We start from the raw sequence: 22360 nt of genomic DNA, 5'->3' as shown, positions 1-22360 counted from the left end.
TCTCGGGCATGAGGGTCGGATGGGTTACGTCTATCCGTCGAGTCTTGCGACACCATGTGAAGACTCCACGGCGGTTGCTGTCGACACAGCCTCAACATGATTTACTTTCCAAGGCAACCCGCAACATAGGCATCATCGCCCATATCGATGCAGGAAAGACGACTACCACTGAGCGGATGCTCTACTATAGTGGTGTGACGAGGCGAATAGGAAATGTTGACGAAGGCTCAACAGTAACCGACTTCCTCCCGGCTGAACGAGCACGCGGCATCACCATTCAATCTGCAGCGATAACATTCCACTGGCCTCCGCTACCACCAAGTACCCAGACTCCACCACCTCCACCGCAGCTACCAGCTTCGTTCGACAATGTTCCACAATCTTCAAGTTCCCACAACATCAATCTGATCGATACACCCGGCCATGCAGATTTTACTTTTGAAGTGTTGCGTTCGCTCCGTGTCTTGGACGGTGCTGTATGCATCCTTGATGGAGTTGCTGGCGTTGAAGCGCAGACAGAGAAGGTATGGACGCAAGCTGGAACGTACCATATTCCCAGAATCATCTTTGTCAATAAGTTGGACCGCGTAGGTGCTGCCTTCTCACGCACTGTCAAAGAAATAGGTGTTAGGTTACATGGATGGCCAGCTGTGTGTCAAATACCATGGTGGAAGAACGGCAACGGCGATTTTGTTGGAGTTGGTGATGCCGTCAATCTACGTGGTATGCTCTGGCAAGCGGGTGGCGATGGAAGGGATATCCAGGCTTTTGGGCTGGAGGAGCTGAGCAAGACCGACGAAAAGTTCGCAGAGGAGATCAAGAAGGCGAGAGTAGCACTTGTTGAGATTTTGAGCGAGCATGACGATGTTATGGTTGAGCATTTTCTGGAACACGATGAAGATCATTTGGCTATATCTGGACTACAAATCATGCAGTCGTTACGCCGAGTCGTACTACAAGCACCGCAGAAAGTCATACCGGTCTTCGCTGGTGCTTCATTCCGCAACATTGGTGTCCAACCGCTACTTGACTCGGTCGTCGATCTCCTCCCGTCTCCACTGGAACGCCCCGATCCTGAAATCAGCATCTCCAATCAAAGCAGCACCCTCGCCACCCTTCTTAATGCTGCCGCAGCAACACCAACGAGAACGACGAAGCCATCAAAGAAACAGCCGAAAAGCGATGGCGAACTAGCTGTCGCAGAAGTCAAGAACCTCAACGCATGTGCTCTCGCCTTCAAAGTGGTCAACGACGCGAAACGCGGCGTTTTGGTTTACGTGCGTGTCTACTCAGGCTCCATTGACCGGGGTGCCACCCTCTACAATACGAACCTATCCCTCGCAGAACGCGCGCCTCGACTCCTCAAGATGTACGCAAACGATGCCGTCGAGGTAGACAGCATTGGTGCCGGCCAAATTGGTGTCATCACCGGATTGAAACATGCTAGAACCGGAGATACACTAATTGTATACCGTGGTCTTCAGATGAAGGGAACACCGTCGGGTGGTCTGGACACTCTACAACTCCGACCCATCGCCGTCCCACCACCAGTCTTCTTCACGAGTATCGAACCGAACAGTCTCAGTGAACAAAAGCATGTCCGAGAGAGCCTCGCTATCCTGCTGCGAGAAGACCCTAGTCTCCATCTTTCCGTCGATGAGGAGTCTGGCCAGACGCATCTAGCAGGCATGGGCGATCTCCATCTCGAAATTGCTCGAGACAGGCTCCTCAATGACTTCAAAGCCAAAGCGCGGATTGGAAAAATTGAAATTGGATACAGAGAAACGATCACAACGATGACAGCTACGGAACCGTTTACATACACTCTCGACAAGCTTGTCGCAGGGAAACAAACGAAAGCCAGCATTACCGCCTCCGTCGAGTCCGCAGAAGACGGTAATCTCATTCCCCTTAGTCCACCCCAGCAACAAGAACGAGAAAGGAAAATGCAGGACAATCCCTTCGAAACTATCTACAATCTCCCTGATAACAACACCCTCCACATAACCCATCCTGATCTCTCCACCTCCGACTCCGCTAGCCACAAAACACACATCCCACCCCATCTCTCCCTACCAGGCATCTTACACTCTCTCCAAGCCGGTGCAAGCGCAGCTCTCGCCCGTGGTCCCTTCAACGGCTTTCCCGTAGCCAACGCCCGCGTAACTTTAACTCTCGACGCGAAATCCCATCTTTTCCCCGAAACATCACCAACAGCGATTTCCATGGCTACCCGCGCTGCAGTATCAACTAGTCTGAGACACGCCTGCGATGCCGCACCAGCAACGCTCATGGAACCTGTTATGAACGTGACCATTTTCGTGAACGAGAACAATATGGGCGCTGTGGTACAAGATATCTCTTCTTCACGCGGTGGTCAGATCTTGTCACTTGATGGGTCGGATGATTCGATGAGTTCCACGACAACAAATGGCGACGAAGAGGCGCTGCCGCGTATTGATCCTGCGCTCATCTATACCCCTCCGGATCCTTTTGCATCGGGAACGGGGGAGATGGGAAGCGGATTGAGTGATAGTCAAAGGCAGATTGTGGCAAGAGTACCGTTGAAGGAGATGGTTGGTTATTTGAACCAACTTAGGGCTCTGACAGGTGGAAGAGGCACGTTTGTGATGAGTGTGGATGGATTCGAGAAGATGGGAACGCAGAGGCAGAAGGAGGTGCTTGATGCTTTGCGCGAGTTTTAAAGAGATATGTACTGTATGATTAGATGATGTAACATATATTGTATACGTTCACTCCAAACTGATAGATCTCAATGCTACGTAAGCAAGATATGTTCTTCGTCTACAGCGTCACTGCTAGCACTTTGGTGTCGAAATGCAAAACCATGTATGTCTACGCCGTGAGTGCACTGCTCAGTCCCAAGATCCCCATACCCGCAAATGCAGAAACAAAGCATAGACGCCGAGAATTTGTCATATCTAGACTCTCTCCCAAGAGTTGCAGTGATACCATAGCCATGATACCTGCCGTGACAGCAAACATGCATCCATAGATAGTGTCCATTCCCTCATCTGTACCATCCTGTCGGCCTCTGCCTTGAATCTTGAACCATATTGCTGCTACACCTGCGCCTAGCGGCTGACTGACGCCTCCTAGGATAGCCGAGATTAGCATCGCTTTCCAGCGCGAGCCGATCGCCAGGTAGAGAGGTAGTGCTAGCGCGAATCCTTCGGTGATGTTATGGATAAACAATGCAAGGAAAATGGAGAAGCCCAATGTCGGGTTGGCGTGGTTCGTAGCGTACGTGATGAAGCCTTCTGGAATCTTGTGCAGAGCAATTGCTGTGCTTGTTTGCAGACCGAGAGAGAGGAAAGCGTTCGTTGGCACGTGGTGATGATGTTGTTGCGCCTCGTCATGCTCGTCGTGGTCGTGATGATGATGGTGATCAGTGTGCGATGAGGTATTCGAGGATGAGCGGCTGTGTTTTTGTAGTGGTTGAATTTCGTGTGTTAGACTGGATGTTGCGTGACCATTAGAAGGCGGCAGACTTGCAAAGGAGCTTTCCATTGTAGCTGGCCCAGACCGTGCAGGTACTAAGGGTGTTGTTTCGTCAACATCTTCCAAAATTGCTCGACGTTCATGCGGTCCTTGTGACGTTTGGCTCCTGCTCATTCCTGATGGCCGTGCAGTTGTCAAGCTTCCTAAGGACTTTCTCGATTGCAAGCGTGCAGGCCGGACTTCACACAGGTCGCCATAACATTGTCCACTATCCGTATCGTCACATGGCTTCTCGGCGCCAATGACTAGTTGAGATACTTTGGATGACAGCGACTTGTGCAGCGATGGTCTCCGGGATAGAGCGGCTTTCGAGTTATCGCTGTTAGTTCCGTATGAGGGTTGCTCGTCATGTCTATGGGCTTGCGGAAGACTGGGCTGTTGCTCCTGCATTGGTGGATGAGAATGCGAGTGGTGGTCATGACCTTTCCCTTGCTCTTCGTCACCATGCTTGTCGTCGCAGTCCACGACGGAGTGTGGAATATACTGGTGCAGTATTCCGGAAAGAACTGAGATGCCAAGAGCACCAATCAGGAAGCAACCAATTAATGTTAATATCGCATTTCGTGGTGACATGCCTCCCTTCTTCAAATAGTCTTTTGCCGAGGGAAGCATGCTATATAACGACGAGAATATCTTGAAATTAAGTCAGTAAATGCTGGAAACTGTATGACAATGATGGTACGCACCATGACACCAAAGGACAGACTCAATCCCGTCGACAAGAATGCATTACTTTCTTCAATCTTGAAGTTCTTCTTGCCGGGGAAATATCGTACGATGAGGTCGACGCATATTATCGATGCTAGCCGTCTTTAGTTTCTGGACTTGGTGAAGTTCTCCGAAACCGGCAGATTCAGTCTACCGTGGGGATAATCTTACCTCCAAATGTGCATGCTGTTTACGCGTTAGCCCGCCCGCTTCATCTGAGTCTTATGCAGTTGCCCGCGCAAACGTACCTATGCCGCTGACCGCGGTCATTATCCACCCACGCGTGTCATTATCGAGAACCATATCTGCCTGCAGGTACGTTCCTTTGATGACGTCGTTGTGCCAAGCTTCCTGTCCTCGCGAGCAGGGGATAGTCGCGGAAATGCAAAGGCGATCAAATCGTTCTAGAGAGCGGGCGGCAGGCGATAAGAGATGATGAAGTTTGTATATACAATAAGGACCCGGTCAGATGAGGCGTCTTCTTCGCACCGTGTTGTCCCCCCTAGCGCGTATCTTGCATTCAAGGAAATCTTCGGGTTTAGCGGCTTGGCGATAAGGCTAACTGATACACACGTGTCGTCATTGGCCGAAACTCAGGTGGCAGGGCCTCGCGGCTCGCCTCACGTCGGATGGCAGTCACAATATCAGACGTCAAGAGGAAACGGGAGCACTTCAAAGCATCGCCTGGGGATGTCAAAAAGAATCTCAACTCGACCAAGAGACCGTTCGTCTTTTGCTTTTTGAGGAGAGAGGGCACATGAGCAGTGTCACTAGTGCCAAAACACGGAGGCGGTGAAAGGAAGACAAGACACTTGAAGTGTGACATCTGACATTGTATGACTGATGAATCTCGAGGCTACTCTAGCTCTGATATCAAAGTTGAAACTAGATGAAAGAAGACAACACCAGCACCTTGTCGACGGACACGCATTAAACTGGTAGTCCCAAAAATAACTCCTGAAGTGTCCCTAATGTACCTGCGCTGTGAAGTTGAGGGCAATGCTCCTCAATCGAGGCTTGTTGATGACCATGATGTAGAAATTCTAGAAAAGCTCAAAGAGCTAGAAACGCCGTATTTCCCAAACATCCCGCTATGCATTACAAAGAAAATTTTTGAGGTTCCAAAGTATGTGTGAAAGAAAAGTCGTCGTCAGTGGTCGTGTGTCGAGCAATCAGTACTTGGGGGGCCTTGGAACAAAGATCTTGCTCCACGCACCAGAGCCGTGTTCGGGCTTCTCATTGATGACAAGGAGGTTGGGCGATGAACAGTAACCACCAGGTGCCGCTCTCCGTGTTTGCTCCTCATAGTGACCTTCAAGATCGGCTTCGGTGGCGTTTTGTGCAAAAGCTGCAGCCGGATGGTCGTAGATCCAGACCTTTTCTGTTACGAGCTCACCAGGCTCTTCAGCGAAGCGCGCCTTCTTCTCAGGGAAGCCAACGAAGTAGTTGAGAATGTCGTGGATTGGAGCGTAGAGCTTCTCCGGGCGACGAATAAAAGAGAGCCAGCTCAGGGTCTTCTCGTCATATGCTACCCGAACGAACGGGTTCATGTATATCCTAGATTCCGCAGGCCGGCCTTTCCCAGACATTCGGTACTGGAGATCTGCGTTGATCAGACAGCACTCGGACGCTTCCCAGAACGTTTCGTTGTCGTGTCTAAACCGAAGTGGGAAGATGCTGTGATTAGGCGTCCCGTTCTGTGGGTTTGCGGGTTCTGGCTGTGCTCCGGTCCCCTCCTGGAACCACTTGGCTTCAAAAGCCACCATTCCGCCCCAGCAACTCCTCACCCGCACCGCATCTTTCCCTGCGAGCACATCGGCCCTGCTGGTCCCTGTTCCCGCGCTGGTGAACCACGGGAAGAAGGGCAAGCCAGTTATCATGCCGTCGAAATCGCGCGTGGCGAAGCGGTCGTAGAACTTGAAGGGCATGATGTGGTCGACAGCGCATGCCGCTGCATAGTCGGCACGTCCGGTCGAGTCGATGTTGGTTGCGAAGAGGAGTTGGGCAGCTTCAACGGGATCGAAGTTGACGTCGTTCAAGTACAGGACCTTGTCAAACTTGACGCCGTGTTTGTCGATCGGGGCAAGGGCTCGGTTGCGCACCTCGGCAAGGAAGGCGATGCGCTTGAGGCGTTTGTCGCCGTTGGGTAGCGTAATGTGGGGAAGGGTAGCGAGATCAAGATCTTCGGATACAATGGTGGAGTTGCCTGGCTGGGTGGTTAGTCGTCTTCAGTCTCGGACAGGGGGCGGAGCTCCTCACATTTGACCTGTTCGCGGAAGGAGATTAACGACTGTTTCGTCACTGGATCGGGATTGTCTTCATATATGCTCAGGTGCACATTCTCCTGTCCCAGCAGCTCTACCAGCTCCAAGACCTCCCTTCCCCATGCGCCAGACGTCAAGTCGCCCTTGGTCTCGGCAAGCGAGGCGGCTATGAAGATCTTCTCGTTGTAGGGGTTTGCGCGCCCCGTGGTAGTGGCTCGCTTGCGCAGTTCCTCGTAGTGTGGAGGCCTGACTGTGTAACTCGGGAAGAAGATGCCGGCGACCAGCACTAGGACTATGAGGATGTAAGGCACAGAGAACAGAGTCCAATAGACCAGCCGCAATATAGACCGTTTCCGGCGGCGCGGTGTGACGTAGTGAGCGTATACAGCGCGATCAGAGAGCTTGTTGACAGCATTGAAGCGGCTGCTCAGACGGTGCAGCCACGAGTGTCGCGACGAACCTGAGGCGCCTGGCTGCTGGCCAACAAGCTGTTCGTCGTCGCCATCGAGAGATTCGCGTGGAACCAGCTCATACTCGTGTATGGGCTGGCGGGATTGTTTAAGCATCGGAAGGATTCCTTGGTGAGTGAAAGGGGCCTAGTTACTCGGGTCCGCCATCAAGCGAGAGCGAGCGAGTACAGGCGTTGGGTGGAGGCGTGCAGCAATGTTAAGTACAACCGCAGAAAGGAGTGTGGTATTGTAGCTCGCAGAGTCACAAGGTGGGAAGGCGGGAGGGTGGTGGGTGTACGGCGCAATGTTGTCCAGCAGCTGCCATGCTCCGATCTTGGGGACGCACGCACGACGCGCAATTCACGGCCTGGTTGGGGTCTCCCTCATGCCAGGGTCCAGCACCCAGCCGAGTAGAGCAGCGTGAACGTGCACCACTCGCCGCCGACGAACCTAGTTGTGGATAACCTTTTAACCTTTGACATAGCCCCGGCATCCACACAATAGTCGCGAATAGCACGTCGCGACAGCGGGATAGCCGTTTCGAATGCGTCGTTGGAGTTACGGCGGGCTGATCTGACAAGGCGCTGTTTCCCAACGCTCCAGACTGCCCACTCGCACCACGCCCCCTAAACAGAGCATCGCGCGCGCCCAACTTCTTCCCGCTCCCAGCTGACCTCACCTCGGGACCGAGATGCATCCTTCGCCAGTAACGCCTCAAATTCGCACCATGAGCCTATTCAGCTGAAGCTTCTACCGGTTGTGGTCCGTCATTGCCCGCCATCAGAATCTGCACATGGGTCCTTGGCCTGTATCTCGGCCTCTTGGTCTTCGGTCATTGCATTGGCAATCGATTCAGTAAGCGAAGACACATCTACCGAGATCGCGCGGAGTTTTCCATCGCTCTAGGACGCGTACTTGGCGTATCCATATACGAATGCGTATCTACACCTGCACTGCCTGACATCACTCCACACACCTCAAACCACTGGCTTATGCCATTCCCAGGTTACGCGGACTTGTCATGCTAACAATAGGTTCTACCGTAATCTTTGGGGCTTGCACGCAGTATACATGTCACATCTCATCACAGCCTCGTCAAGCTACGCATTTGATTACAACACTTCCAACTATTGGTTGTTCCATGCCGTCTTGCAGGAGGACAGTGCCCGCACAACAACCCTTGCTGTGATCCTTTACGCACGTTACCCTCGCAAGACTATCCTCAGTTCCCCCGTTGCATCTACCACTACTCGCCCTTGTTCAGACTTGATACGGATGATCTAGGCAACTTGAGTGGATTTCGGATTTGTGAAATAGGAGATAGTGGCGTTGAGCTAGTTCTCGGTCCAGCAGCGTTGCCGGAAGCCGACGGTACCTTCGGTATACTTGTGTGGCCTACCGACGTTGGCGTAGATGGTTCTTCGACTACTGGAATAGGCATCGGAGAGTAGCGTGGAACCTCTTGTGTTGTTGGTGAACGTTCCTTGCCTGGCTTCTGCTCGGGCTGTCGATCGTACCGTCCGCCGAACTCATCTCGGACACTAGTAACGACCCGTTCCCTCTCGTTCCCCTGGCGTGTGTCTTCGTTTAGCTTCGTGTTCGTTCTTCTCACAGCATGTGCTTCTCCTCCAGGTTGGTCCTTCCTTGGTCCGCTGTCTCTCGGACTTGTCGTCCGCTGTCTCCACCGCTCGTACGAGCGAGACCTCGCAACGCTAGACTCTACAACAAATGTCAGCATACATTTCATGAACAGTAACCTCCAGTCTACGAACGAGCAGCGGAATAAGGGTGAGCATTACTCGGTGCTAAACGCCTCCTATTCGTGTACAACCCCAATGGCCTCGCTGCATACCCGCTCATCGGCGTAAAAGGTGCGTACCTGGCTGAAGTATCCGGCCCATCAACCCCCATCGTGTCGCGATTCCATTGTCGAGGATATGATCTAGGAGTATTCCAAGCTCTCGTTGCCGTATGCGGATATTGCGGGAACTCGAACGGCAACGTGTCCGCGAAACCAGGCGTCGCTCGCGGTATCGATACCCGTGGAACTTCTTGCGTGGTGCCCGATGTGTCACTGGAGCTTGATGAGGACGATGACGATGACTGAGGGGCTGCCTTCTTCAGCGCCTCCAACACGATAGGTGGATACTCATCACAAATGTGGATAAAATCTACTCTCTCGACTCGACGTGCACGTCTAGCGGCAGACTTCGGCTTCACTGGAGGGGTCCGGGGCTGGCTGGCTTTGGGTATATCCGAACTCATCGTCTCCGTGTAGGTCTGTCGATAGTTAGGTTGCTCTCGGGGTTGACACTGAGGCGGATACTGAGTTGGGTGCTGAGGTTCAGGCATCCTTGCCGTCATTTGCGGAAACAGTTGTTGCGGTACCGCTGTAGGCATAGCGAAAGGTGGCATATGAGCCACCCCTTGAGTCTGCCATGGCACTGGGATCTGTTGCTGTATTCGCGACGGGTAATCGACTTGGTTCACACTAGGCCACTGTTTCTGTTCGAGCGAAGGATAGTATAACTGTCCGTATGACTGTTGCTGCTGTGGCTGCGTAGAGCTATTGAATTGTAGCATCGGCCTCGCCCAGCCTGCATCCGCATTACGAGCAGCGTGGCTCTCTCCATCTCGGTGCTCGTAGTACTTCCTGGTCTGCGATCCCTCAGGTCTTTCTCTCTCCCTCTTCGTGGATCTCGACTGGTGCCTCGGCGGCTCTCGCTGCTCCCCTTTTCCGATGTGTACACATGGCGGTGGCCTTGCTTGGCTTGAAAAGAGTGTGTGACACCAATGCTCAATTTCACAGCAGCTCTGATGGATGTAGCGATGAATGAACCAAAGGGCGACGTAGATCAAGGCTGCGCCGAAGGCGCCTGCGAAAACAAGCGCGATGATGAGGTTGGTTGCTGCCATGACGGGCAATAAAGGAACAGGATTGAAGCAGGGCAAGAGCATTCAAACGCCAACAAAGGTGGGGAGTAGGAAGACAGTTGTATTGGAGCAACTGTCAACCAGATAGATATCTGCTGTCGTTTAGCTAGGCTGTAGTAAGTTTGTCGAGGACCAACGATGCAGCAAACATCCGGTACGTTGTGCAATATAGCATCCAACCATCGAACACACCAACGCAGTAGCAACACACGCCAAAACAAATGATTTTGGTAAGTTAAGTTTCAATGGCTCGATACTCAGCGCTTGTTTTCCCATCTAGCATCGAGGGAGAAAGGCTCCCGAGAACTTAATATCAAGTGCGGTACATGCTCGAGGGACAAACTTGTACAACGTCTTCTAGACGCTCGTGCTCGCATTAGACGTTACACGGTGCACGACTTCCCCAGGCGCCTCGATCATATCATGGTTATGATAGTTTACAGGCAGTATCGTTGAGTCGTCTTCCGTCTCCGTAGTTGTTTTCCTCTTCCATATCTCCAAACTACTCATGAATATGCTTCCTTTTGTCTCAGCCATTTTTACCATTTGACACCACTGTCTCCCGCAGGCGTGGCGTCCCACGGAGCTCCTCCACCTCCACCAGCGTTCCATCCTGCAACATCACCACCGGCGTTGCTCTTCGCTGCTCCACCTCCACTCCCAGCACTCTTCGTCGCTTTGCTGCCTTGTCCGTTTTCGCTCTTTGCTCCTGCACTCTTTGCTCCTCCACTTTTACTCCTCGTCTTACTACCATCCTTGCTCCTCGCTCCTCCACTAACGCTTCCTCCAGCCTGCGCCTCAACATCTCTCATGTAGTTTATTTCTTGGAACTCCAGATCAACGGCCCTCCGACAGCTCCTCATCAGACAGTAGCCGAAGAAACAGCAGAAGAAGGCGACAAGGATGAGTGTGAGTATGATAGCGTGAATATACTTCATCGTGGGTAGTTGGGTAAAACACGCGGCTTACGGGAGGGGCGATGGATGGATTCTCTCGTTGTACTGGCGTGCGCAGACGTCTTGATGATGTATCGGGGTGCCAAATCGATCGATTGCGAATGTTCTGATTTGACAGGAACGCTTTTCCTGGATATGGGCAAGCTTTGGGTGATGAGATCAGTGCCGTGTATGTGTATTGCGACGCCGAGTCTATATGTAAGCGCATAAAGTTAGTATATGTCTCACTTACATACAAGGACACTTACGGTGTGCATTCAGGACGGTGATCTGGGGTAAGCAGTCCGTAGCGTAGTAGTAGTCAGTGAAGAGATGGTACCGGTGTGGCCCTCCGATCTAATCATAAACCGCCTTCACTCTCACTATTCACTTCCACTTCTAGTTTGTTTGCACTATGCTGTAAACAGTTGAACACCGTGGGAACTGATTTGATGATAGTTGACATATACCAAAGGTCGGTAAGAAAGGCGGTATCAGTAACATTGTAGATAATACCGCTAGGATCTTCAGCGTTTTTGAGTCGTAGGGCAAGAGCAGTGATTTCAACAATCTCTCGGGAAGACCCTGATAAGTGGTTATGTAACGTGATGGATACCAGGAGTGTCAGAATGATATTATTGATGTTATATGGATATCGTGCGTGTTGTTACAGAGAAGAATGGTATCTACGGATCCAGCTTTCACGACCCAGTAGCAGACTCCGCCTTGACAGGCGCAGAACTTTGTTTCCCACCCACAGACGGTGTAGCAACAACAATGGTATCTCCATGTGTTTGTCCCACCGGCGTTGACTGTTCCACACTCTGCACTTGTTCCTGGACTGGCGTCTGCAGCTTTGTTGCTGGAGTAGGCGTGGGCGGGGGTGGCGCCATGACCTTTCTTGATGGACTTGACATTTCCCAGAATCGTCTCGGCACGTTCTTTGCTGGTGGCATACCCAAAAACCCTTTGCCTCCCATACTTTCTAGTGGTCTCGCCCGACCTCCTACGTAGCATCCCAAATCACCACTCCACACGAAACCGCCTCCTACCACACCTCTTAACACACCGAAAGCGCGTGCATCACGATACGCAATACCTGTTTCGGGGTCGCGGTATCTGGCGATTGTGTTGGTAATGGGACAGAGCTTTTGTCCTGGTTTGAGCACGATTTCTGGCTCGGCTTTTGGCGCAGCGTTCTTCCGTGGTGGCTTCGGTGGCGCGATGAGCGTCTTTTGTATGTAGTCTGTAGCTTCGGCAGGAGTCCAGTTGAACAGCGCAGCATAGAGTTGCACCAAGGCTGACCTGTCCTTTTCCTTGAGGAGTGAGGCTGCTGTTCTGGCTCGCGATGATGTTGTTTGTGGCGCGTCAAGGTTGGGAAAGTTTGACAGGATTAGTAGATTGCGGAGAGCTCGACGTATGACTTTGCGTCGTGGTGGCTGAGGAGGTAAGGCTGGTTTTTGGAATTGTGCAATGAGGGCTTGGGTCCCTATTGCTGGATCGCCGTTCTGCTGAAGTAGAGAATGATCGCTGAGAGATGGGTGTAGTTGTTGGGAGAGAGTTGCTTGTGAGGTCGCATATTGGTTCTGGAAGGGAGAAGCTTCCGTAAAGGGAAAAGGAGGAAGTTCGTCGCCATGCATGGACTGGGATTGCGGGTTCTGAGCGTATTGGTCGATGCCAAAGAGAAACGAATCTTGATTCGGAGGTGCGAACATGACAGTGCTAGGGTGTTGCATGCCAAACGAGCCCATGAAAACGTCACCGCCTTGTGATGCTGCTGCTGACCATGGTTGATGTGAACTATCTTGTTGTGGTGGCATCGTTGCTGGTATCGAAGGTATCTGTGATGAGCTACTGAATGGATCCAGAGACGGAAATGATGGTTGCTCATCCGCATGAATTTCAGGCGCTTGTACCGGAAAGTTTGTCGACTCTGGCTGTGTCGTTGGCGCCTCCGCAGCCGTAATTTCCTTGTTGAGCTTTTCTTCGAGATGCTCCAGACTTGGCGCATCCTTGCCTGTGTACTTGAGCTTGTCGTCGACCCAGATGCCCGGACCGCTGTAGTATCGGTAAAAGGGCCCGTCGATTTGCCGGTTCTTCAGGGCGTCAATCTTCGCCTGCCTCTCTGCTGCCCTGGCTTCTTCTGCCTCTTCCCATCTATGTAGAGTCTTCTTGTTGATGCGCTCATTTCGGGCAGCCTCAGCAAGCCGTTCGGCCTGCGTCAATGGCTTCTCCTTGGACTTTTCCTTCCGCGCCTCTGCGGCCTTCATCATGGCCAGGGTGTCATCGCGCCTCCGGTCCTTTTCCTTCAGCTTGGCCAGTGTGGCGTCCTTGTTGGCTACCGTCTGTTTTCGCATCGACATGCGCACCGGGCCATCCTCTTCGGTAGGCAGCCATGATGCCCTCTCAGACTTCTTCTTGGGGCGCGGAGGGGCGAGCGTGGGTGATTGTGCACGCGGGAGATCGAGTTTGACTTTCTTGCGTGTCACGGCGGCGACTCGTGCAGTGAAGGGGTTTGTGGCGGCTTTGCGCTTCTTGTTCCGCTCTTGTCGCTCTGCCTTGCGCAATTCCTTTTCGCCCGCATCGTCGTCATCGGCGCCATCGTCATCCTCGTCTGATGATGACGAATCCATGTTGTAGTCTTCCTGCTCATTGACAGCATCGCCCTGAAACTCCTCCTCGTTTGGAGCTTCCTCCCACTCCTCACCCCATTCCTCCTCCTCCTCGGCCGCATTGGCGAGCAGGTTGGCCATGCGGTTGCCGGCATTGGATCGCCGGGCTCTGGTCTTGACCATGAGCTCTGCGGGCGCTTCCTCTTCGCTCTCATCTTGGGATGCCTCGGACTCGTCATCGTGAGGAGAGGGCGGGGCATCTTCCATGACTATCTGAGGTGGCTCCTCGGACATGGTGGTCGAGAGAGATTGGAGGGCAGGCGCGGAGGCAGGCGCGGAAGGTGCAGACGAGGCGGATGGAGCCTGAGGCAAAGCGAGTCGGACGGCAGCGATCAAGGGTGTGGTGCGGATTTCCAGAAGACTTCCATGAGACACGGATTATGCGCTCCAACTGTGGGGTGAACGACTATCCAGCATGGACTGCAGGGCGGCGGGGCGGTCTGGCGTTGCGGTATTATGCGGGTTTGGTGGGTTGTTTCAAGCGACGTGATTGTACTGTGTCTTGAATTGCATGCAGTCGTCGGCGATGGATCGAGAGCACGCGCCTGCGAATGACGCGACGGGCGATTGAGACGTCGCCAAGTCAGCGGGAAAGACTTGGCACGATCCATGAGACCTGAAACATAGCGTGCTTATGATTGATAAACGTCGTTCCAAGGTACCGCACCATGTCATGTCAACGCCTCACTAAAGCTCTTTGGGTCTACATGGCCTGTCAGGCTGTCTACTTGCAGGACATGCAGGACAAAGGCATATCCGCAGTGGTCTGACGTGCATGTTTTCTAGAAGAGAGCTTGTTTCGATTGCGTGGACATGCTTTGCAGGCTATAGTGATGTGATGTATTCCATACTCTAGTTGCAATTGAGCGGGCGCAATGCAGATTGCTGTGTAGAGACGGTAGAGAGAGAGGCACTGCTGCAGCTTGGTCGAGGACAAAGTTTGATAGGCCGTCGGTCGGCATGCAGGACCCCAGGTGCACGTTAATCCATGTTTAGCAGCAGCAGGCCAATCACAGCCCCAAAGCGGCCAGAGGCACACAGTGTCCACGTCAGATTCTGGAGTAACGGACTTTCTCGACGCGCCTCTGTGTTTCAGACGGTAGCGGGCATGCGCTGCCCTCGTCCCGCGGCCACCGACCAAGGACACAATTGCAGGACTGGTAGTCGACGAGTTGCGAGCCCCTGAATCTCTACAAAAGCAATGCGCAGCTGCCGTGCAATAGAAACCCTCACTCGACGTTGGACAGCCCGCCCGCAACCGTAGCCGACCGCGTAGATCGTGCCCGTAACCTGTAACGTGCTTGTTCTGGCAGCCCTCCCAATTGAGCTAGTTTCCCTCGTGTTCCTGGTGGCTCCCCATTTCTATCAAGCGAACCTCACCACTCCCTCTGTTCTGTTGCGCATCGCTCCATCGCTCCATCGCCCTCTCCCCCTCCCCTCCTGCGACAACTAGCTGTATCGGCCTCGTCCCGAGCTCGGATGCTTAATCGGCCATCGTCCGCTTAATCCTATTACTTCTGTTCTCCAGGCACTCCGGTGATCTGTCTATTCCGCCCGCCTGCCGCTGTACAGGTCCATAATCGACCACCGCCAATCCTCCGTCACTCCTTGTCGGCAAACAGCCCGCCGTCTGAAGCTCCACCATCGCATCCGGACTGGATCCAACGGGTGTCGTCGTCTCCACCGTACACACAGGCTGCGCTGCGCTGAGCCCGGTCTTGCTGGCAATAATCCTCTCCGCCTCACATTCCTTTGGCCGGCACCAACCCTCCTTCGCACCATTACCCTGGCTTTGGTAACCGAGTCACCACGACTATTCTTCCCGTATAGACTACCCAGGTCACCACAGGGTCTGTAATCCATAATGGCTCCCACCAACCGCCCCGAACACCACATCAACCTCAACTACATCCCCCAGCTGCCCCAGCCGCCACACTCGGGCTCCTCCACCGGCAACACCTCGCCTGTCGAGCCCCCCAACAGCGGCTCTCTCCGCTCCTATGGCAATGCCGCCAACCCACTGGGTGCCGCCGCTGCGGGTGCGAGGCTCGGCAATGGCTCCCCCTCGCATGACTATGGCGGCCGACTATTTTCCAAACGGTATGTCGCACCCTGAAACAAGTCTCGACTCGAGCTAACACCCTGACAGTGCACGCGAGATTCAGGCACAGGAGGGCCTAACTCCGCAAATGTGGGGACCTCCTACCAGCGGCAACTCGACGCCGCTGCGTGAGACTATCCCAGAATCCCCCAACAGCGAGAACTTGAGCTTCCCAGACTTCAACAACGCCATGCCAGAGACGACACAAGCTGCACCCGCCTCGGGTCGCCGTGCCCGCGCTGGCACTCTGCCCTCACGCTTCTCCCCCTCCGCTGCCCCTCCCGGCCTCATGTCCGGCACCTCTCTGCTCCCCAAGAGCTCGCGACCAACGCCCTCCACAAGCCCTTTCAAGCCCGGCCCAGGTACACCGACCGACAGCTCGAGCTTCAGTGCTCTCGGATCCACAAACGCTGCTGCCAAGTCCGCACTGCTCTCGCGTCTCCGTGCTGGCTCAATGCCCCAACGACCGGGTGCTTACTTGCCTCCCTCCAACTCTGCCTTTGGTAATCCCATCTTCTCCAATGGCTGGTCAAGCGGCCGTGACCGCAGCAGCACACTTCACAGCATTGCCTCTGTACCCTCCAACGGGCCTGGCTCGCCTAGGTCTTCCTTCTCGCGTGATTCGCTTGCCGACACTGATGTCAAAACTCTTGACTACCTTGGTTTAGTCGATACGCCCCAGCCTGCGCGAGCAACCTTGGCTCCGTCCGATATTGAGCTCCTCCTCGAGAGCCAGAGGAATGCCAACAGCCAGAACTCGAACAGCGCAAACCGCTTCCGATCCTACTCTGTCAATGCCAAGGAGAAGTATGCCGAGGACGAGGAGGACCAGTATGGTGGGTACAGCGGTGCCATAACCCCTGCAGAGGCCAATGCTCTTCTCATCCACGAAGCTGTCCGACAGCACAACCTTGAAGTGCAAGCATTCGCAAATCTCGCTTCCAACGCGCGTCCGCGAGCCCGTACTGCTGGTGTGCTAGATGCTCCTTCGCGGGGCATGATGCGCAACTACCTGCCCGCTATGGGACGGTTCGACAATGGCATGGGATCTGGTGACCTAACTGAGGACGCCGAGTACAATCTTACTGAAGCTGTCAAGAAGCTTCACTTGCCAGGTAACAACCTGGGTGATGATGGAACTTTGGAAGGACCTACTCGATCACTATGGCTTGGCAACATCCCTTCATCAACCACGGTTTCATCGCTCCAAGTTATCTTCGCCCAGTACGGTGGTATCGAGTCTACCCGAGTGCTTACCCACAAGAACTGCGGTTTTGTCAACTACGAGAACCTCGAGAGCGCCATTCAAGCGAAGTCGACTCTGAACGGAAAGGAGATCTTCCCAGGTGCTGGTCCCGTCCGCATTGGCTACGCTAAGATCCCAAGTGCAGCGGCCACCCCTGGTCACAACGGTCTGTTCCCTTCACCGAGCCCTGACCCAATGTCAAAGGCTCAGGCTGAGGGCGCGGCTGGCTCTGCCACTGCTACCAAGATGAACAGCATCCCCGCAAACGTTCCTTTGACAACCCCGGAGCTCAGCGACATCCGCACCGACATTATCCAGATCGTGAAGGAGTTGGGCGCCACGGACGATGAACAGTCACGGATCACTAACAAGGTTGAGAAGGCTGTACAATTCAACAACTATGTCGACGAGATCCCGTCTGTTGAGGAGCCAAGCCACACTCGCATCCACGATGCTCCCAGACTGCGAGAGATCCGCAAGCGCATCGATAACGGGTCCTGTTCAAAGGAGGACATTGAGAACATCGCCATGGCCATGCTCCCCGAAATCGCAGAGCTGTCCTCCGACTACCTCGGTAACACTGTGGTGCAGAAGCTGTTCGAGTTCTGCGAGGAGCCTACCAAGGAAGCCATGCTTCGCGAGATCGCTCCCCATCTTGCTAAGATTGGTGTGCACAAGAACGGAACGTGGGCTGCCCAGAAGATCATCGATGTCTCCAAGTCCGAGACTATGCAGAAGATGGTCGTGGATGCTGTTCAGCCATATGCCATGGCGCTCTTCCTCGACCAGTTCGGTAACTACGTTATGCAAGGCTGTCTTAAGTACCAGAAGTTCAACGACTTCATCTTCGAGGTCATGTTGGGCAGACTTTGGGATCTCGCTCAGGGCCGATTCGGTGCCCGTGCCATGCGAGCTTGCTTGGAGAGCCACTATGCTACCAAGGATCAGCAGCGCATGGTAGCTGCTGCGATTGCTCTCCACAGCGTCCAGCTTGCGACCAACGCGAACGGTGCTTTGCTCCTGACTTGGTTCCTCGACACTTGCACCTTCCCAAGGAGACGTACCGTGTTGGCTCCTCGTTTGGTCCCACACATTGTTCACCTCTGCACACACAAGGTTGCATATCTCACCGTGTTGAAGATAATCAACCAACGCAACGAACCAGAGGCCCGCGATACTATCCTGCAAGCATTGTTCTTCTCTCCCAATGACCAGGTGTTGGAAAGCATCTTGGCCGACCAAAACTGCGGTGCCACTTTGATCTTCAAGGTGCTGACCACTCCGTTCTTCGATGAGCAGATTCGGGCGGACGTGGTACAGAATGTGCGCAATGTGCTGCTGCGCATCAAGGCGCAGCCCCAACAAGGCTACAAGCGACTTATGGATGAAGTTGGTCTCTCCACTCGTGGCGGCCCTGGTCATCGTGAACATTCCGCAACTCGACCAGCATCTAAGGATAGCATTGCGTCTGGACCTCCGAACCCTGGAAACTTCTATCAAGGAGCGGCTCCTGGCTACGACCCTGTCGCACTTCAGCGCACAGCAAGCATGGAGTCCAACGGTTTCGAGCAGTACCCAATGGGTGGTGGACCCATGTACATGCCAAACATGCAGGCTATGAACAACCAGCAGCAGATGCAATACCAGCAGCTCTTGGCCCGACAGGGTCAGTTCTATCCTCAGATGAACGGTTTCCAAGGCCCAGTTCCGGGTATGGATGCTTATCGCAACGCCTCGCCCGTTGCAGGTCCCGGTAGCTTCAACGGATCACCGATGATGCAGCCCGCCAACCTTGCCGGCCAGGGCATGCCAGGCATGTACCCACCATACGGCATGTATATGCCACCCCAGCACCAACAGGCCGCTGGAGGCAATCAGCGACGTGGCAGAGTAAGCAGAAATGCGTCCCCTGCGAACAGCGTTCGCCGTTAACATCTCTTTAGAGATAATTGCCTCGCCTGAGGGTTTAGATTCTCATCTTTTCTTAGATTCTGTGGTGTTGCCAGGAAAAGCAGCACTATCTTCTTGTATATGATTCGGATCTTCACCTACACGCATCTGCTAGCGAGCATTATGCAAAGAGACAGACACCATCCTTCCCAATGTTTCTCCTTGCGTCTTAGGACTTTACGAATTTCATCTCTATGTACTCAATCAGACATGTTACTATTGGCCCCATGTCGTTTGTCTCGTCACTCGCTTAGCCATTGCTTGGTGTTTTGGGGCGTACTTTGAGCAACGTTCTTGTATGTCGGTTCCGAGTGGAGGGCTTACCTTATGGGCTCTGTCGATCGATCGGATGATCATTGTATCGATATAAACGCGCATATGAGTGTTCAGGTGGAATGATATATGCGATGCAAAAGTACCACTACATGGCATGATCTGGGAATGGGATATTGGACACCTCTTTTCTTCCCTGTCCTGTATGGAAAACAGACCGAGCTCGAGCCTGTGAGCTAGATAGAATTGAGGTCTTTTTACTATATCAATCGTCATCTCAATACTGCAACAATCTACGTGCATGACCAAATACCACTTAAAGATGAGTCGATTCACCCTGTCCTTGACTCCTGCTAATTAAGGTTGGTATGCGCCGCGAGATGTCGGACGCCTGTGGCGGAAGGAGACCAAGGAAAGTAGTAATAGGAGCAACAAAAGTCGATTTGAGCCGCCCCATCTATATGAATTGAGCGTGGGTATCATAGACTGCCTGAACGCGCCAGAACCCCGTGATAAACGCCTATATCGAAATAACGACGATACGCTAATGGTACACCAGAAAGCCTCGTGGTTAAGAATCAAAAACAAACTCCATCCATCATTGGCCGTTCAAGCCTGAGTCGCTATATTTCCGCTTTTTGGCCTCACGCTCACCGTCCTGGGGAGGTCGGTATTGGTCCAGCTTGCCTTGCAGGCGGTAAGTTTCCCGCTTGATATTTTCTGCGTTGGCCAATAAATCCATCTCGGTTACAGGAGCCTCGATACTAGCCAGCACGCTGTTAACTGTGCTGATATGGTTCGCGTCCTTTTTGTCGTCTCGCCAGCGTGGTGTACCATCTGCCTCCGCCTTGTATTTCCATTGCCCGCGTTCTGTACGGTAACATTCTATTATACGACCGTCGAGACGTTGATTGAGCGATTTGAGGGTCTCCCACTCGGCTGGAGTGAGAGACAGGGTGGCGAACACCTCGTAGTGGTTCGAGTTGTGCTGAACGAGCAATTGAATGGGGCTGGGCATTGCGTCGTAGTCGGTAATGGGGCCATCTTCACCGTCTTGTGGGTCCATGAGTGGAAATTCGCCAAGGCGGAGCTTGAAGTCGATGGTGTTCTCGTGGGGAGGCTTCCACTTGAGGATATGCCTATCGGTACCAAACTGGTAGGGCGTAGACACGCAGGTGAAGATCAGGCCGTCATTGCCGTGTCTGAGGTTTGGAAGGATATTGCTGAACATGTCCTCGAGCTTATACGCAGAGTAGGTCTTCTTCCCCTTGAGAGCGAACGGCTTGAGGTCGGCTGGCGTGATGTTCTTTCCAAAGGTCCTCGTCAAGTTGGCCTCGTATGGTTTGATGACCCAATCGTGTAATCGACCCAACCGCTTGTCCAGTGTCCTGCCCGTCACGTTTGTGCCATCCACCGCCAGACAGTCGAAAACGTAGAAGTTGAGGCGCGGCGCAGGCTCGCCCGGGTATTGATCGTGAACCAGCTCGCCATCGAGGATGGTGCCGAACAAGAAGGGCTCGGGTTCGTTGGGGTGCAGATAATGACGTATCCGAAAGGGAGGCTCGACGTTGTAGTAGTTGTTCTTCCTGTCGATCAGAAAGGTCACAGGCTCGAAAGCGCCAGTTGGTCCTTCCCGCCAGTGTAAGAAGAGGAGGCAGCGCAAGCCGTCCGTCTTCTCGCACATGAAGTATTCGTTGCGCTGAAGCTCAGTAACATGTTCGCGTGCGAATGAGACGGGTTGCGCTCCGGGGAAGCGCAGGTTTTCGCGTTCGAGGAGTTCGGCAACAGTTTGTTTGAGTGAATGCGCCTCGTCGTTCGGGATCTGGAAGCCTGGGATCTGCGGTGGCGGCGCGTGCGATGGTTGGACCGTGGCCGGCATCTTGGGAAAGCGGAGCCCAAAGTTATTCGTGGCTCACTATAAAGCAGGAGGTCAGGCGCGAGAAGGTCGGTGTATGGCAAGGCTACAAGAGTGATGGTAGCTGTACAACCGTCGCGCAACACGACTATGAGCTCCACGCGCTAGTCTCCAGGGTCTGCTTACGTAACAGCTACAGGATAATCCACTCTGGTCTTGCTCACCTCTACTGGATACATGATATGTTTGCAATCAATAACGTTGTTCCCTTTCACCGTCACGAACCGTATCATATGCGCTTACTGTAGTGTTTGCGGTATACCGACTGTTTCATTGACCTTACTGTAACCACGTTGCTCGCAACGGATCTCTACCCTATTCTACACATACGATGGGTTACCTACCCCCAGAAATATGGGCTACTATTTTCTCATACTCCAAAGACCCATACCATCTCTGGAATGGCTGCCGTCCCGTCTCTCACTCTCTCAGAACCGGCGTCGAGATTTACATCAGAAGCACCTTCCTCACGACCCACCTACGCTTGTCTATCGAGTATCGGAACAGAAATATAGACTGTCGTCGTGCCACCTTCATGAGATATTCGCCAGATCACCGACGTTTCTATTTCGACATAACTTGCGTTCAATGATCATCTAAACTCTTTACCTACGGACCAAATGCAGCTCTATATCATTCGGCATCATGTTCGACAATTACTGAAGCAATCCAAGGAGCAGTGGCTGTGCGATCGCCCCAACACGCAGATGGAGGTATATTCAACCTATCGAGGTGAGAGTGAGAGCTGTTTGAAACTATTGTTCTGTATGAGGCTTGCAGACGCTGTCGATACTAGTCTTGCGGATAACAGTGAGAGGGGATTCTTGTTTGAGCTCGACTTGGAGAATATGGTTATTTCTTTCAATTGGAAAGAGTTAGTGAGGACTCTCGTAAAGAGCACCGGTTCAGAAGGAAGACGGCTATATGGCTTCTCATTATCACATTGTCATCTGTGTTGAGCTCTGGATACGACTATTATGCAGAAGATGGGTGAAACTTCATAAACGCAACCTATACAATCTATACCGTGTTTCTCTATTTTGAACCTTGGGATTTTGTAGCTGTATAAAAGGTCCTGCCTGTAACGGATGTCAATCAAAGGGTATGTGGTCTAAACGGTCAAGACGCCACCCTTCTTCTGTAAGTATACAGGAGAAGTCGCAGGTGAGGCAACGGCCTCGTTCGTGAGGAGATGCGAGTTCGAGTCTCGCCATATCCAAATCCTTTTTGCAATCTGTGCTGTATCTATTCTTCACAATACTTCTTTGTTACACGGGGTTAGGCTATACTTCTCTAGGCTCGGTCCGTACTAAGGCGAGGTAGACTAAAGCGGTAGTCCGTGAGGTATCGTATGGAATGATCAGGTGGAAAAGAGTTATCGTTGTAACCAA

At 53.1% G+C, this 22360-nt stretch overlaps 6 protein-coding genes and 1 non-coding gene across 7 annotated transcripts; 3 read left to right on the top strand and 4 right to left on the bottom strand.

Moving 5' to 3' along the window:
• Positions 1–8: 8 nt before the first annotated feature.
• Positions 9–2705, top strand: J4E82_009998 (uncharacterized protein; the record flags this gene model as incomplete). Its single annotated transcript, XM_051736215.1, has 1 exon — positions 9–2705. The coding sequence occupies one exon, from the start codon at positions 9–11 to the stop codon at positions 2703–2705; it is 2697 nt and encodes an 898-aa protein (XP_051584010.1).
• A 2697-nt stretch (positions 2706–5402) lies between these two features.
• On the bottom strand, positions 5403–7060 carry J4E82_009997 (uncharacterized protein; the record flags this gene model as incomplete). Its single annotated transcript, XM_051736214.1, has 2 exons — positions 5403–6436; positions 6490–7060. 2 exons carry the CDS (start codon positions 7058–7060, stop codon positions 5403–5405), a joined length of 1605 nt encoding a protein of 534 aa, XP_051584009.1.
• Positions 7061–10416: 3356 nt separating this feature from the next.
• On the bottom strand, positions 10417–11090 carry J4E82_009996 (uncharacterized protein; the record flags this gene model as incomplete). The annotated part of the gene is made up of 2 exons (XM_051736213.1): positions 10417–10809; positions 11082–11090. 2 exons carry the CDS (start codon positions 11088–11090, stop codon positions 10417–10419), a joined length of 402 nt encoding a protein of 133 aa, XP_051584008.1.
• A 423-nt stretch (positions 11091–11513) lies between these two features.
• On the bottom strand, positions 11514–13718 carry J4E82_009995 (uncharacterized protein; the record flags this gene model as incomplete). The annotated part of the gene is made up of 1 exon (XM_051736212.1): positions 11514–13718. The coding sequence occupies one exon, from the start codon at positions 13716–13718 to the stop codon at positions 11514–11516; it is 2205 nt and encodes a 734-aa protein (XP_051584007.1).
• Positions 13719–15348: 1630 nt separating this feature from the next.
• J4E82_009994 (uncharacterized protein) lies at positions 15349–18763 on the top strand (the record flags this gene model as incomplete). Its single annotated transcript, XM_051736211.1, has 2 exons — positions 15349–15584; positions 15634–18763. 2 exons carry the CDS (start codon positions 15349–15351, stop codon positions 18761–18763), a joined length of 3366 nt encoding a protein of 1121 aa, XP_051584006.1.
• An 889-nt stretch (positions 18764–19652) lies between these two features.
• On the bottom strand, positions 19653–20933 carry J4E82_009993 (uncharacterized protein; the record flags this gene model as incomplete). The annotated part of the gene is made up of 1 exon (XM_051736210.1): positions 19653–20933. One exon carries the CDS (start codon positions 20931–20933, stop codon positions 19653–19655), a length of 1281 nt encoding a protein of 426 aa, XP_051584005.1.
• A 1136-nt stretch (positions 20934–22069) lies between these two features.
• Positions 22070–22188, top strand: J4E82_009992. Its single transcript has one exon. It is a non-coding gene; the product is annotated as a tRNA-Lys (tRNA).
• Positions 22189–22360: the final 172 nt, after the last annotated feature.

Source organism: Alternaria postmessia, assembly GCF_024291825.1.
Source record: "Alternaria postmessia strain BMP 2775 chromosome Unknown scaffold_108, whole genome shotgun sequence".
NCBI lineage: Eukaryota > Fungi > Ascomycota > Dothideomycetes > Pleosporales > Pleosporaceae > Alternaria > Alternaria postmessia.
Note: the sequence above shows the minus strand (reverse complement) of the source record. Positions and strands in the feature narration are given on the sequence as shown.